This window comes from Archocentrus centrarchus, chromosome 24, assembly GCF_007364275.1.
Source record: "Archocentrus centrarchus isolate MPI-CPG fArcCen1 chromosome 24, fArcCen1, whole genome shotgun sequence".
Taxonomy (NCBI): Eukaryota; Metazoa; Chordata; class Actinopteri; order Cichliformes; family Cichlidae; genus Archocentrus; species Archocentrus centrarchus.
In genome coordinates, this window is record NC_044369.1 from 12823308 (window position 1) to 12836813 (window position 13506).

The window sequence follows — 13506 nt, forward strand, 5'->3', positions numbered from 1 at the left end:
TTAAAAAAAAAAGAATAGTTTGGATAGGAAACCAAACAAGGAAAACGAGAAACTTTAGTAAAACTAATTATGTATCGTGTTCGACACTAGCATTTTTCACATCTTTCAGTGTTAGTTTAAAACATTTTATTTTGAAACACACCGGGTTCAGCTAAATTAACATTACTGAAACTAAATTGCTGCATTATGTTTTTCTTTAGTCATTGTTAAAAAATCAATAAGAATAAAATATTTTCATATTCTAAAGTTTAATGCATTTATTTTATGGAATTATCCCACATCCGGTTTGCGCTGCTTAATTGTAGACTTGACTTGCCGCAATTAAATCCCGCACATGTTCCCTATATTATTATTGTAAAAAACTTCCGTTCTGCAGTTTCAGTCCCTAGCTTGAAAACCTGGAAGTTGCCCCCCCCCCCCCCCCCTCGCTGCCCTCCTGCTCCCAGCAGGCCTTCACCAAGCCGGAATTCCTGCCCTCTTATCTCATTCATCGGATTTACCGTCAGCCCAAAGACGCCCGACCAACTTCCACTATTTCAGGAATGCTGATGCGCTGCCTTTCAGACAGGCAGGTGTTAAAAATAGAAATTTACTGACCAGAGCCTGTTAGCAGTCTACAGCTGTATAATGAGTTTGGTAATTGCAAAGCCAACATAAGTGCCCCACAACAAAATATCAATCCTGAGATAAAACAAAAAGACATATTTTAAATTAAAACAAAAACAATACAGCAGGCGTTTTTTTGCTCATAGAATAACTTTTATTTATTTTACTTTACAAAGAGGTCTTCGCCAAAGCTCTTGGTTACTTATACTTTATTCAAATACAAACAATCCATGTCAGATAGTGAGTTTGACAGGCAAAGTTAGAAAGTACCTCTGGATGTCAGCAAGAAGCAACGGAACATCTGGTAAAACGGGGTTTCTGTCAAAACTTTGAAGTGACACACATACTGTATAAGGTGAGGAAAGGCATTGAATAAACACATGCGGTTAAACTAATGATGGCAGTTTGAAAGATGTACTTTTTGGCCTTTGAGAGGGAGATCACCTGTTGACGCTGCAGCTATTTGTATGAAGTGATATCATCACTGGGCCAAACAGGATGATGAGAAAGTCTCCGTCCCAGCTGAGGATGACACTGACTTAAAGGCATGATCTGTGGTGGGGGAAGTGGGCTGGAATGAGTGGGGAGACGGTGAAATGTGTTGCCACATACACGTGCATGCACATACGCACACCAGCAAGTTGATAGGCAACTGATTTTGGAATGATGGCAGGGGTGGGTCACATCTGGAGGCATTCTAGCATCAAACAGGTCACGGTGACTGCCTAACTCAGGGGAGTGTTGCACTGCTGTGAGTGGTAAATGGCAATATTTGGATTCAAAGATAAAATAATGGCAAGATGTGAGGGAAAAGCCGTCTGCTTGGCATATCAGTCTTATCAGTCTGATGGCACTGAGTGCAGCTGTTTGATTGCATGGGGTTTCAGCAGACTACCTTTTTGGCCTCCTGGTGCTTTCTTCTCAGGTGCAAAGTTACAAAGGCAAACACTGCCCTCTAGTGGGGCTACAGCATATAAACATATAGACAAGAGGCGTTTAAGAGCTTAGGCACTCACAAAATGAAAATCAAAGGAAAACAAAAACAAATGAAGAAATAAAGCAATTTTTGTGAAAATCTACAGATGCATCATTCATAAGTTAATATAACATCAAATAGTATCTGTGTAGACTACAAAACTGAAATCTTGCAAAGAAACAAGTGTTGACAAGCTGCTAAATGATCTAGTTGGATCAAATCTCAATAGGTATCCCCAAGAGCGGGAACTGTAATACTGATCGCTGCATACTACAGCATTTGATGCCTTTGAGTACAATACCACATTTGGTAATATTACAAGATTGCTTTCCTTTTCACAATCATCTGATCAAAGCCAATAATAATGATAACACAGAAGAAAAATCAGAATTAGGATCATTCAGTCATGAATGTCAAGGACTAAAGATGCATGGCATTCGGCGCTGAAAGGGATTCAAACTCTGATTTGCTATCAAAGATTTGGTGGATCGAGTGAATATTGAGTGAGGCTCTGTAAATCACACATTTATGTACCAGCGTCATCAAGACGACTAAAGTGTTCACAGACCATCTCAGCTACTATGTATCAGTAGGTGTACCCTCATATATTCAGTTTAGTTTTACATTGTTTTAGAGGAGGGAGAGGAGACTCTCCTGTGGGATCGTTAGGCTGCTCCATCATCTGTCTCAGCAGCCTGGCCCGACTCTCTTCAGTGAGTAAACTGGATAAAGTCTTAATTTCAGCAGACTGTCTTTCTTCCCTTGGAGGAAGTAAGCAGAGTAGGGAATCACAGGCAATCCCTTGTGAAGGATAAAACCTCAGAACTGGTGTGTGTAGTGTGTGTACCGTATTTAGATTGGGCGGAAAGGTGGAGGAGAGAAGGATATACTATATTCCTGGCTGTCGGTCAAAAAAATAAAAAGCTGCTGAAGTCTGAGCCCCTGTCGGCCAGGTAACCCAAAACCTGGAGTGGGGAGTCAGCGTGGGATATGGGGAGAGGAACAATGTGGCTCTTTGTGCAAGCCGGGCAGAGAAAACAAACCGTTTCCCCTAGAAAGAGATCAGGTTCAGGCTCCATCTGAGCAGACCACACAAGGCTGATCGGAGCCCTGCCTGCTGTGTGAAGCAGGGAGAGGAGGAGGAGGAGGAGCGGCTCATCTGGGCAGCCACACTGACTTGTGCATACATACACACTTTAGGGCAATGTCAGACAGGAAGAAGATCTGAGATGCTCACTTTCAAGTGCTCGTTGAACACAATATAACACGCACGAGCCAGCAACAGTCTTTGGTCCAAGACAAAATGTGTGACTGTGTTGTGTTCTTCCCCCATGTTGGCTTGTGATGATTTGGCCATCTGGACTTCTTCCTGGGTTGGCACCCTGCTGGTCCGCAGGCAGAGCAGCACTCTGGTGGGATCGACAGGCTGAGGGACAGGCTAGAGGGTGTTAGCACTGGTGTTGTCCACAAGAGGGCATAGCACTGAATCTGGCACTGCCGTACAGTGTTAAACAGGGAGTCTGTTTATTAGATGGAGAGGGTAGAAGTATAAAAAAAACAGAAAGAAAGAAAAGAGAAGGAGAAAGAGAGAATATGTTGTGAGATGTTATATTTTTTTATTCTGTGCAATTTCCATTTGTACCATATCTTATATCAACCTCTTCCAGTCCTGGACACTCATTCCTTAACCTGCCCTTTCTACATAAACACTGAGAATGAGGCTTTTAGTCATGTCAACACTCAGATAACTGTTTCACAGGGCACAATCAAACTAAGAACATCTGGCCTTTTTTGCTCTCGCACACACTTTCATTCAAACACATGTATTAAACACAAACAGACACACACACGCACGGATTCACACAACACATGTAAGCGCCAAACCAGAGTTCTGTGCTCCCTCTGTCCCATTGCGTTTTAGTTTCAAACGCTCAGCGAATACCCATGTGGTGGGATCGGATTACACGGGGCTATAAAATATCCCAAATAAAGGCAAAGAAAACTGAGACAAAAAAACTGGCTGTTTCCTGAGGTGAAATCCTCCAGTTGGCTGCTGACTCTGTCAGTGTGGGAGATTTTTTTTAAAAAGACTTTTAGCAAGGGGAGACAATAGAACAGGACAGCAATGTTTAGCTCAGAGCACAGAGGTGGCAAGTTAAAGTCATTCACGTACGACAGCCAGCTCCCATTACACACAACACAAGGCCATAAATCCTTCTGCACAGCACAAGCGGCACACTGTGATTTCATATGTATTGGTTACTAAGGCAAAGCGTGGAGCCACAACAAATGACAAAGAGTGAAGTGGGAACTCGTTTAGTGAAAGGAAATCTTGTGTTTCACTGCAAAACATCTGGGTTATGAGATAAAGGTTTATGTTGCGCATCCTCTACCAACAGCTATCCTTTTTAAACATAATTATGAAGGTGACCCCTGGCCTTTGGAGACTTGGAGTGCAACGTGGAGAGAAATGCGAGGCCAGGTGAAATCTAAACCACCTCTGTAATATCAGCGGATTAATCTCAGGACATACAGTAAAATGGTAACATGATCTTGTTATGATGAGATACCAGCTGGTGAGGAAGACGGCTGGCGTTACAGCCGTTTGGACTAGTGACAAGTGAAATCAAGAGGGCCTTTGATTGGTCCAAAGTAAGGAGGCTTTCCTGTTGCATTCGAACAATAACATCTGGTTGGCAGAGGACAGCAGTGCTAAGTGAAGAAAAGGGAAAGGATTGAAAAGGGAGAAGGAGGGAGGTTCAAAACTTCTACATATGAGAGGTACGAGCCAAAGCCAGAACAGGGTGTCATTATGACATGTGTAAACGGATCGCTCTAGTTCTGCCCCTGTGTTTTCCTAATGAAGCCCCAGAGCTCTATCACAGCTGAGGACTGGCTCTCATATTCACCGCGCCTTTTAGTCTGCCTGACAATCACATCTGTCTCTACAGCACCCCAGAAAGATGTCTGCACTGCCTCATAGTTAACACTGCAAGGAGCAACAGTTTGACTTTATGGTCACACGGAAAATTGATCTGTCTCTCAGTCTGAATGTCATTCTGGACAAGCTAACCCATAACCTCAAGATCACATTTTTGATTCAGTAAGCAGGCATTTATCTTTGCACAAGACAATGAACCTACTACTTTCTCACACGTTCATTTTCTCCATCCGGCCAAAACAGACATATGCTCACAGAACTTGGCAAATGTGAGCCTAAAGAAGAGGCTACGATGCAAACAAAGAATTGTGACTGTCAGTCAGGCTGTGGCAAAGTGATCACCTTTCAAAGTGACTCTTACTGCTTGTGTCCTCCACCTCCTTCCCCTGGTGTAACCTTAGAGCACTGGGGAGTGCCAGGTTACTGGGATTCTCTCTCTTTGGCGCCATGCTGTTTAGTGACCATGCGCATACTGTTAGACCTGTGATTAAGCTTGTCCTCTGTATGTGTGAATGTGTGTGTGCACACATTTTCCAATCCCTGGTTAAATGGTGTTTAAAAATAATTGCTGGTTTTTATTTAAACCAATGTGGAATACTACAGAACATTTAATGCAAATACAATTGGTGTCAACTTGGTATACTATGACATTTACCTCGCTAAGTTCAATTTCTGGTTGTTACCAGAGATAACTAAAAAAAGCCATTGAAAGCAATGCAAATTTTCCTCACTTTATATCAGAATCTCTTACCTCCATCCTCTACTTATTCTGATCTCGGATTCGGAGGCATCTCCTCTTCAGAGCTGGTTCCATGTCTACTGTGCTGGGCACATTAGCAGGGCTCCGCAGGCTACCCTTGTCCCTGAGTTTGGGCAAGAGCAGTGGGCCGGTGGTCCCACATATCTTTGGTGCTGTGGGCAGGGCGTAGGCATGGTCCTCATCAGGAACATGGGAGTCCTCTCCTATGTCCCGGACTACTATTGAGGGCTCTTCTATCAGATTAACTTGGCCCTCAACCCGCACCGGGCTAACAACAGAACACTTGTTCTCTTTGATAGCTTCCAGCTCACTAAGTGCAGGGTCAGGGGGTGGTGCTGGTAATCTCTGGGGTCGGGAGTAGTCCGGACTGGCAGTTGCAGGTGAGGAGGACATCCCATTTTGACCATGGTCCTGAGATTTTGGGGCAGAGGATGTGGCACCATGTGGATGGCTGCCCTCCTTTGGGCTGGCTGGGGTGCAAGAAGGTGGAGTCTGGGGATCCTGGTGCTGGTAGACAGTGTCATGTGAAGGTGACTGTGACAGAGGAGGGGTGGGTCTGATAATATTGTGAATCCCTGATCTGTTAACCTGCCCAGCTGCTGACTCGCCCAACCCTGATAGATCTACCACTCCATTGGCACTGGGCTCCAACTTCACTTGAGTCCTTTGCAGAACCCTTTGGATGACTTGTCGCTCTGTCTGCTTATAATCTGTCAGCCCCTCCGACCCATGGGCTGAGCAGGGGGATTCATTGCACTGGGCTCTGGGGGACGATGCTCCACTTTGGGGTGTGGAAGCTGGGGACAGAAATTGCCTCTCTGATTTAACCCAATCTATGTCCCTTGTGTTCAGGTCACTTGGTGAGGATAGACCTTGAGGCAAAGTTCCACCCAATTTGTTGAATACTAATCTACTGTCTGCCTCAGATGTCTCTGGAGAGGATTGTCTGGTAGACCTGGATTGACCCCTGTCCACCCCTTCTGGTACAGGCTGGATAACTCCACTGTGACTTGGAGTTTCTAGGGATGCTTTAGGAGGGATCGGAATGGGGATAGGAATGGGTATGGGTACAGGTAGGGGAACAATGATGGGATAAGGTACCAGAACAGTGGGCTGGGGCAGAAGAGGGCTAAAAGAAGGAATGCCAAAGTTCATCATGGGAGGCATTGGGACAGGACCTCTTGGCATCATATTCAGAGGAGGGGAGTGCAATCCAGGAAAGTAGGCTCCTGGGAAGGGGTGTATCAGTCCAGGGGGATTCATGGAAGAAGAGGTGGGGGGCTGGAGGTGAGGTGAGTGCGGAGGTCTGTGGATAGGACTGGAAGGGGGGCCTGGATGTCTGGGAGGAGTGGCAAGGGGGCTTTTCAACCCCTGAGCATGAAGAGGAGGCCTGATGAAGGGTATGGGGATTTGAGGTACTGGCTTTTGCTCCAGAGGGGGGCGAGGAAGAGGCGGAGGAGGAAGAGGAGGAGGATGGGATGACATGTCCACAGTTGGGGGAGGTGGAGGAGGCTGGATGGATCTATCTAGGGTCCTCAGACCAGAGACGGGGACTTTAGAAGAAGAAGAGGATCCTTCTGAGGGAGAGATGGAGGTGGATTCTGCTAATCCATGGATTAGTGCAGGCCCTTTAGGGGAGAGGTTTCTATTACGGGCTTCCCCTGCACTGTTGTTGTTGTTCCAAGATTCAGGAGTGAGTAGCTTGTGCCCTGCCACACTGCTGTCTATCCTACCCTCCTGACTGGCTCTGTTTGGGCTGGAACTGGTGCTGGTGAGAGCTGCACGGGCTTCCCGGTAGAAAACATCCATCTTGTACTGGTTCAGACACTTGGTGCTGCAGAACTGGAGTCGCTCCTCACCAGATCCGAAGTCCAGGTACTCTTTAGTGTGACGAACATGCTTGCACCAATCGCATACCTGTGGCACAGGGGAGAGAGACTGTGGGGGGTCATTGGAGTGACAGATTCTATCTGAAAACAGATCTTTGTACAGAAACAGATAATTTTCCCACTAGTTCTACATGTTAAACCTTGTCAGTTTCATATTTATATTAATATATCACGATGGAAAACAAAAGATGCATTGATAGTGTCCTCTTACTCTGACACTGGTGTTTATCTTCAACACCAGTCTGGGCGAGTCCTCTGTATGGGGGTGCTGAGGGGATCTCTCACTATGGAGATCTTCATCTCTGGCCTGATAGGGGAAAACCACAGTGTGTCAAACGTCACATGAACTACTGTCAGTCAGGTTCACCACAGTTCACAGACCACAAAAACTACACTGGAATCACTCTCTGGTGACTGGTCTCCAAATTTGAGCTTCTTACATAACAAGTAAAAAATATAGTTTTAAATAAATCGCCTTGTCATGAGGCACAGCAGTAGTTTGAACTTTATGCAAGACCAAAACCTTAAAGGTCAGTACAGCAAAGGAAAACCTGAGTTGAGAAACAGATACGATTCTACAGCCAAGCGGGGAAATAATGCGGGTGATGTATTGTCGTATTATTAATGATCCTGCCAGTATTAATGTAAGAAATTCTTCTTGATTTGTGTAAGCTGATGTGGTGTGGATCTGAGTGCTCCCCCATCTCTGTGACCCATTGAGTCGTGTTGAGTTACGAAACATGAGGCAGCTGAAGGTAAGGTATGCACTGAAAGTGGACACCTCGCCCCAGGCCTCCTGGCCTTCCTCTCAGACAAGCAGCAACAAGCCAACAGAAATGCTTTCCTCCCCGCCTCTGAAAAACTGGAGGGCTTGTTGCGCGCAGTCGGTTCAGCCCTCCTTTGTGCGTCTGTTGTTGTGTGAATACACCTACCACACTATAAACAACACTGAGGGTGAAAGCTGATATAGCTACTTGTCACCCTGTATCTCTAAAGAAGGTATATCCATGTCGTAATGGAGGGTGAAAAATCACAACAAGAGCATCAGAGCGCCTCTCCGTCATTGCAGCTTTCCTGTCCTCCAGACCAAAGCCACTTAATGGCCGGCCCCTTCTCCATTAACGTGAAACTGATACTAAGTGTCCCCTACAAACTTTGACCTCCCTCCCACCATTCCTAAACTGGCTTGACCATATGCACTAGGAATTGTATTCTTAGAGATCCACCCTTTTTAAATTTCTGTAAATGAATCCATCAGTAATGACCTCACCAGATCAGGAGTATCTGTTTCTGAAAGTCTGTATACCTGCCAGAAACCACTTGATGCCCATTTCCCTTTGTATGATGAGAAGTGCCAAGGCTGGGCCAAACTATGGTACCTGTACTTGTCTGAATGTATGTGCACGCGTGAGACTGACTGTTTCACATCTCACCAACAAAAGACCAAAATTAAATATTTTTGACCCCCAAATTTAATGATGATGTGCAGTATATTATACATACTAACCTTATTGCGTTTGAAGTAGGCCCGTCTGCAGGCAGCAAAACACTTCTCACTGCAGAAGCTCTTGAGCTCTGATCCCATACATAGAGAATAGCGTTTTACACCTTCCTTCTGGCACCAAACACATACTATTTGCACATTTTGTACATCTTCCACTGCAGGAGGGAAATCAGAAGAAAACTTGGGTTAGATCTTAAAAGATTTTAATAGTAAAACAGGACACTGACAGTTACAATTCCCACATGTTCATCAGAGATGCTAAGCCCTTCAAACTAAAAGCAAAAGCTTTTGCAGGACACTTCACAGCTTATCTCTCTTTCAGAGCTTGTAACACACACAGCATTTTGTAATTATTTAAAAAAAAAAATTACCTAAAGGACCAAACCAAAGTGCACATGGTAAAGGAAACTTGTCACATGATTACAATGCCTCTTTAGTTTTTTTTTTACTGAGCTTCTATCGCTGCTCATGAGCCTAAGAGGTGGAAGCTGAACCTGCTCCATCTCCCGCAGCTTGACACTACACTCTTAGCACATGAATATAACAGCATTTTATCTCTTCATGTTTGCTCCCACAGCCTGCTACCTGCTGACGGCTTTATTAGGGGGACAATGACAGGGGCACTCTTGTGCTCCTTGAGGGTCGTTAGGCATGAACTTGTTGAGGAAGAGGAGGGTGATGTTGATGGGATGCTGGAGGGGTCTCTCTCTCCGCTCTTGGTCAGCAGGACTGAGTGGCTGACTTTGGTGTCCAGGCTTTTGGGTTTTGGCAACGAGTTTTCTGAAAGACATAAACAAATTCCAGTGCTAACTTGAATTTGTCGTGTAACACTATACTATGCAGCAAATCTGCAGTGTGGCTTACATGATACTATAATAACTTTTGCACAAACAACAGATGTATTTGAATGAATGAAAGACAAGAAGTTCTGACTACAGGATATTATGTTTAGCAAATTTGTGTAGTGACTCAATGTCTGAATTACAACCTGAAAAACCTGTTAGTTAGTGTAAATTTAAGAACACTGTACCAATAGTGAACTCTCAACAGCTGCTCTCACCTTTTAGCACAGACACATGCTGACGCCGCTCTCGGTAGTTCCTGATCTCGTTGGCCTCTGAATCTCTGAGGTCTACCTTGTCGTACCCGTACCATCCAAGGAGCTCATTCATGGTGCTTTCTGCAAAAGTCTGCACAAGAAAAGAAATCAGTGATTAGTGATAATCTATGCGTAAGGATAATTGAGCCACAGCCTGCCTACAAATAGGAAATTGTGAGCATGCATCTTTGAGCTATTAATGGAACTTTTTATCCTATGTTAAACATAATCAGACCTTCCTACTCTGAATCAATGTGAGGGTTTCTTTCTCAGCCCCAGCCCTGTTGGAGAAATGAATAGAGGCACAGTGGAGTACAGTATGACGCTTTTTCCATGATGTATTCAAGTTGTTTACTCTTGCTAAATCTGAGACGGAAAGGTTTAAAACCTAACACCAGTGTGAAATCTATGAATCATCCTTTGTTTATCTCTTTTAATTGGAAAAAAGAGGGAGAAAGAAAACTTTTCTCCACAGATGGGATGTGTGGTCTCAGTTTTTTTTCTTTTTTTTATTACGACCAGATGAAAAAAAAATACAAAGGTCTCTCTCTCTTTCTATCCACCCACCTCTCTCTGTGGCTTTGGAAGAACTGGATTGGAGGAGAAACCTGATCCGGAATGGGCAGAAATCAGAGAGGGACACCCTACACCACAGCCAGGTCCCACGGTTCTCGGAAATGCCCCACTCTGCTCTGCTCTTCTCTTTCCAATGTCCACCACTCTCTCTCTTTCTCCAGCTTTCTCTGTCACTCCCCCTTGCCTCTTTTTCTCTCCTCTATGCCACCCCCCGCCCCAGCTTCCATCTTCACCATCCTCCCCTCCATCCCAGCACCTTCCAGCCCTGACACCCGACACAGCGCTGCCTCTCAGGTTTCACCCTTTTCCAGCACAGCCAGTCTGCTGTGGTGGTGGTGTTGTAGTGCTGTAGTACTGACTGCACATTCTTTCCCCTGCTTTCCTCACTCCGACCTCTGTTCTGCACTAGGGCCTCAAAGAAATGGATCTCTCCCTTGCTTGCTCACTTTCTGCTGTGTGTGTGTCTGGGAGAATGTGTGGGTGAGTGCAAGCAGGGGTATCATATCCAGCTAAATATGCCTAACGATGATTAAAGTCAAGTATCCAGTGTCTGGTGCTGTGCTCGGGGTCTGACGTGGAGGGAGTAGGTCCGAATGTGGTGTTGAAACAGATGTATTACAGAGACAACACTGGGACGGACCTCAGCTGAGCTAGAACTTGCCAGCCTTCCTGCCTGTATTTCTTCCACAGTTCTCCCTTTGCCTTTTCATCATTTGACCAGTTTTAAAGGTGCACATCTTTCCTCTACAGTTTAAATCTTATAAGTTTCCCATCATGCCTAATTTTGGTATTGTGATCTTCTCCAGGAGTTCTACACTAATGGCAACTCTCCTACTATATCTGCACACAACCCAGTGCCACTTCTTCTTTTACTTTTCTTGTGAACGAAAGACGGGCAATATATATATTTTTTTTCTTCACCCACCCCTCCACTTCCCACAATGTTGTTTTTGTTTCTTTTTGGCAGTTTAGACAAACATCTGCTTTGCGAGAGTGACAAGCCATATCCCAAACCACAGAGAGAGTTGCAGCCAAAGGCAACAAACTGGGGCCGACCCTGAGATTCAGCCCAGGCAGGCTTACATCAAGCGGGGATAGCGTTTCACATGTTTTGATTAAAATTAGTTAAGATGTAACACTACACCTCCCCTGGATATCAAACGCTACAATCCAAACCATTTACACAAAAAGAGCACATTTCCTCTCTCACGAAGGCCAGGATCCCCCCCACCCCCCCCCAAGAAAATGACTTTTTGGATTTCTCAGCTTCAGCTTGAAGAAGCCTCGAATATCCCTTACCCCACCGCAGTCAACAGTCTCAAATAGCCAGTGTCCAAACCCAAACAAAGCAGGCAATCCATGGATTAGTTTCCATGCAGTAACGGGCTTATAATAGTGGGAGGGAGTCATGTCTGTTACTGTGATTTAACTTATTATTGCCTGTGCAGTGGCTCTTCTTTAACACAAAGAACAGAGGGGAAATTCTTAAATGACATGTCATCAGTGAGCACTTCAAGCGGGAACTTTCGTTTAATGTGATGTTTGCATTTTTTTTAAACAGTTTTTGATTGTGAGTGATTTTAGAGCTTTCCCAAGAAGCGGGCTATTTAAAGAATATAAATGCCCTCTCTCTTTTTTGTGAGGGCAAGCCTCTGTGGTACAGCAAGTGAGCGCACCGCAGGAGCGGGGAAGAATTGACGCACATCTGGATCTCCGCTGGACAGTGTGCGCGTCCGGCCACAGCTGGCCTGACATGGCGTCACAAGAAGGCAGAGGTCAGACTACACTTCAGCACTAATATCTATAACCAAAATGTCCCATGTATGCATTTGCGAGAGTTTCCATTTAGATCCATTTAGAAAAATTACAAATCAATAGCTGACATCTGGAGAAACTCATAGGAGGTAAAAACGTGTTTATTAATATTTTCTTGTTGTTTCCTAAAGGGTGGAAACTTCCAGGCCCCTGTGCTTCTTATTTTGCAATACAGCTTCACGCAGCAGGATATAATTGTTTACATTAAAGAAAGAAAGCAAGCATTCATTGAAAGCAAATATAGCATTTGATTGTATCCCCTGCGCTGATATGTGCGCAGCTGACTCACTCGCTGCTCCGTGTTGGAAGACGTGTGCGCAGAGAAGTTATCGCGCTGTCTCAGTCGATTACAAAAAAATAAATAAATAAATAAATAAAAATATAATAATAGTAATAATTCATCAGTGATAGACGAACCCACTCTCACCTTCATCTCCTGGTTGATCTCCCTCTTTACGGGGTGCGCGGGTTTCCTGCTGCGTTTATTTTCCGGTGGTCTCCCTTTCTCCATCTCTGGCATAGTTCTGGTCTGACTGGATCCGAGGCGGATCGGTGTTGAGTGTCAGCTGGAGAAGTTTCAGTGGAGTATCTCAGAATGAAAGCTGTCACTCCTGGTGACAGCGGCTGTCATTCCCGGACGTCCGAGTCCCTCATTTGAAGCTTCACGCCACTCGAGTCCACTGAACATGCGTGCACTGTGCGCTGGAGGCTCCGCCGCTGAACAATCTCAACTCCCTCCTCTCCACCGCTGTCAAGTTCTGCCGAGCTCCAACTTACGTTTTCCGGTTGGCACTTTCAAAGTACGACAACGCCAAAAGCACATTTTTGAAATGAATTCTGAACGAAAGCAAAACAGTAAAACAGCAATTTGGTTTAAATTTTTTTTTTTTTAGCCATAATCCGCATACTCTAGTGCAAGCGGTAACCCGTCGAGAAATTTTAACTAAAGGATCTGCAAGCAAGAATTCATAAAACGTTCCTCATCAAAATGTAATTACATTTACTCGTTTTCTCATCATTTGAATGTAACGGTGTTTGTATAGAATAAAACATTTCAAAACACATCATAGGCTGCGTAACGAAAGATGAGAAACACGGTTCACTCTCACGGTTTGTTAACTCTGCTCACAACCTACTAATGTTTATTGTGGCATTTGTCTTGCAAAACGTTAATGCCCTAAAACTATGGAAATATAATTTGTTACCCATTTATTATAAAGTAGGTTTCTTCCTGTCCTATTCGTATTATTAAAATGATAGCTATTGAAGCATCTTCCGCCTTTACTATGAAAGGCGCACCGCCTGGTTACCGGTCTCATTCGTGCGCTCTCTGTGAGGGG

The 13506-nt window shown here is 44.7% G+C and overlaps 1 protein-coding gene across 2 annotated transcripts; it reads right to left on the minus strand.

The window, feature by feature from the left end:
• Nucleotides 1-753: 753 nt before the first annotated feature.
• On the minus strand, nucleotides 754-12862 carry LOC115773863 (sine oculis-binding protein homolog). 2 transcript variants are annotated; one of them, XM_030720783.1, is made up of 7 exons: nucleotides 12594-12862; nucleotides 9737-9866; nucleotides 9262-9456; nucleotides 8680-8831; nucleotides 7384-7479; nucleotides 5275-7200; nucleotides 754-3102 (listed from the first exon to the last, which is right to left on the minus strand). In XM_030720783.1, exons 1-6 carry the CDS (start codon nucleotides 12684-12686, stop codon nucleotides 5284-5286), a joined length of 2583 nt encoding a protein of 860 aa, XP_030576643.1. In that variant the 5' UTR covers nucleotides 12687-12862; the 3' UTR covers nucleotides 754-3102; nucleotides 5275-5283. The 2 variants fall into 2 exon arrangements, with proteins under 2 accessions (XP_030576643.1, XP_030576642.1); XM_030720782.1 differs by having other exon boundaries at nucleotides 5275-7221.
• Between the last annotated feature and the right edge of the window lie 644 nt (nucleotides 12863-13506).

What these genes read in the sequence shown, in the direction of transcription:
- LOC115773863 (XM_030720782.1), bottom strand. Translation starts at nt 12,686, where the DNA reads ATGCCAGAGATGGAGAAAGGGAGACCACCGGAAAATAAACGCAGCAGG. An exon ending in AGATCAACCAGGAGATGAAG is followed by an intron (nt 9,867 to 12,593) that starts GTGAGAGTGGGT and finishes TTTCTTGTGCAG; the next exon opens with ACTTTTGCAGAAAGCACCAT. An exon ending in CCTACTTCAAACGCAATAAG is followed by an intron (nt 7,480 to 8,679) that starts GTTAGTATGTAT and finishes TTCCCCTATCAG; the next exon opens with GCCAGAGATGAAGATCTCCA.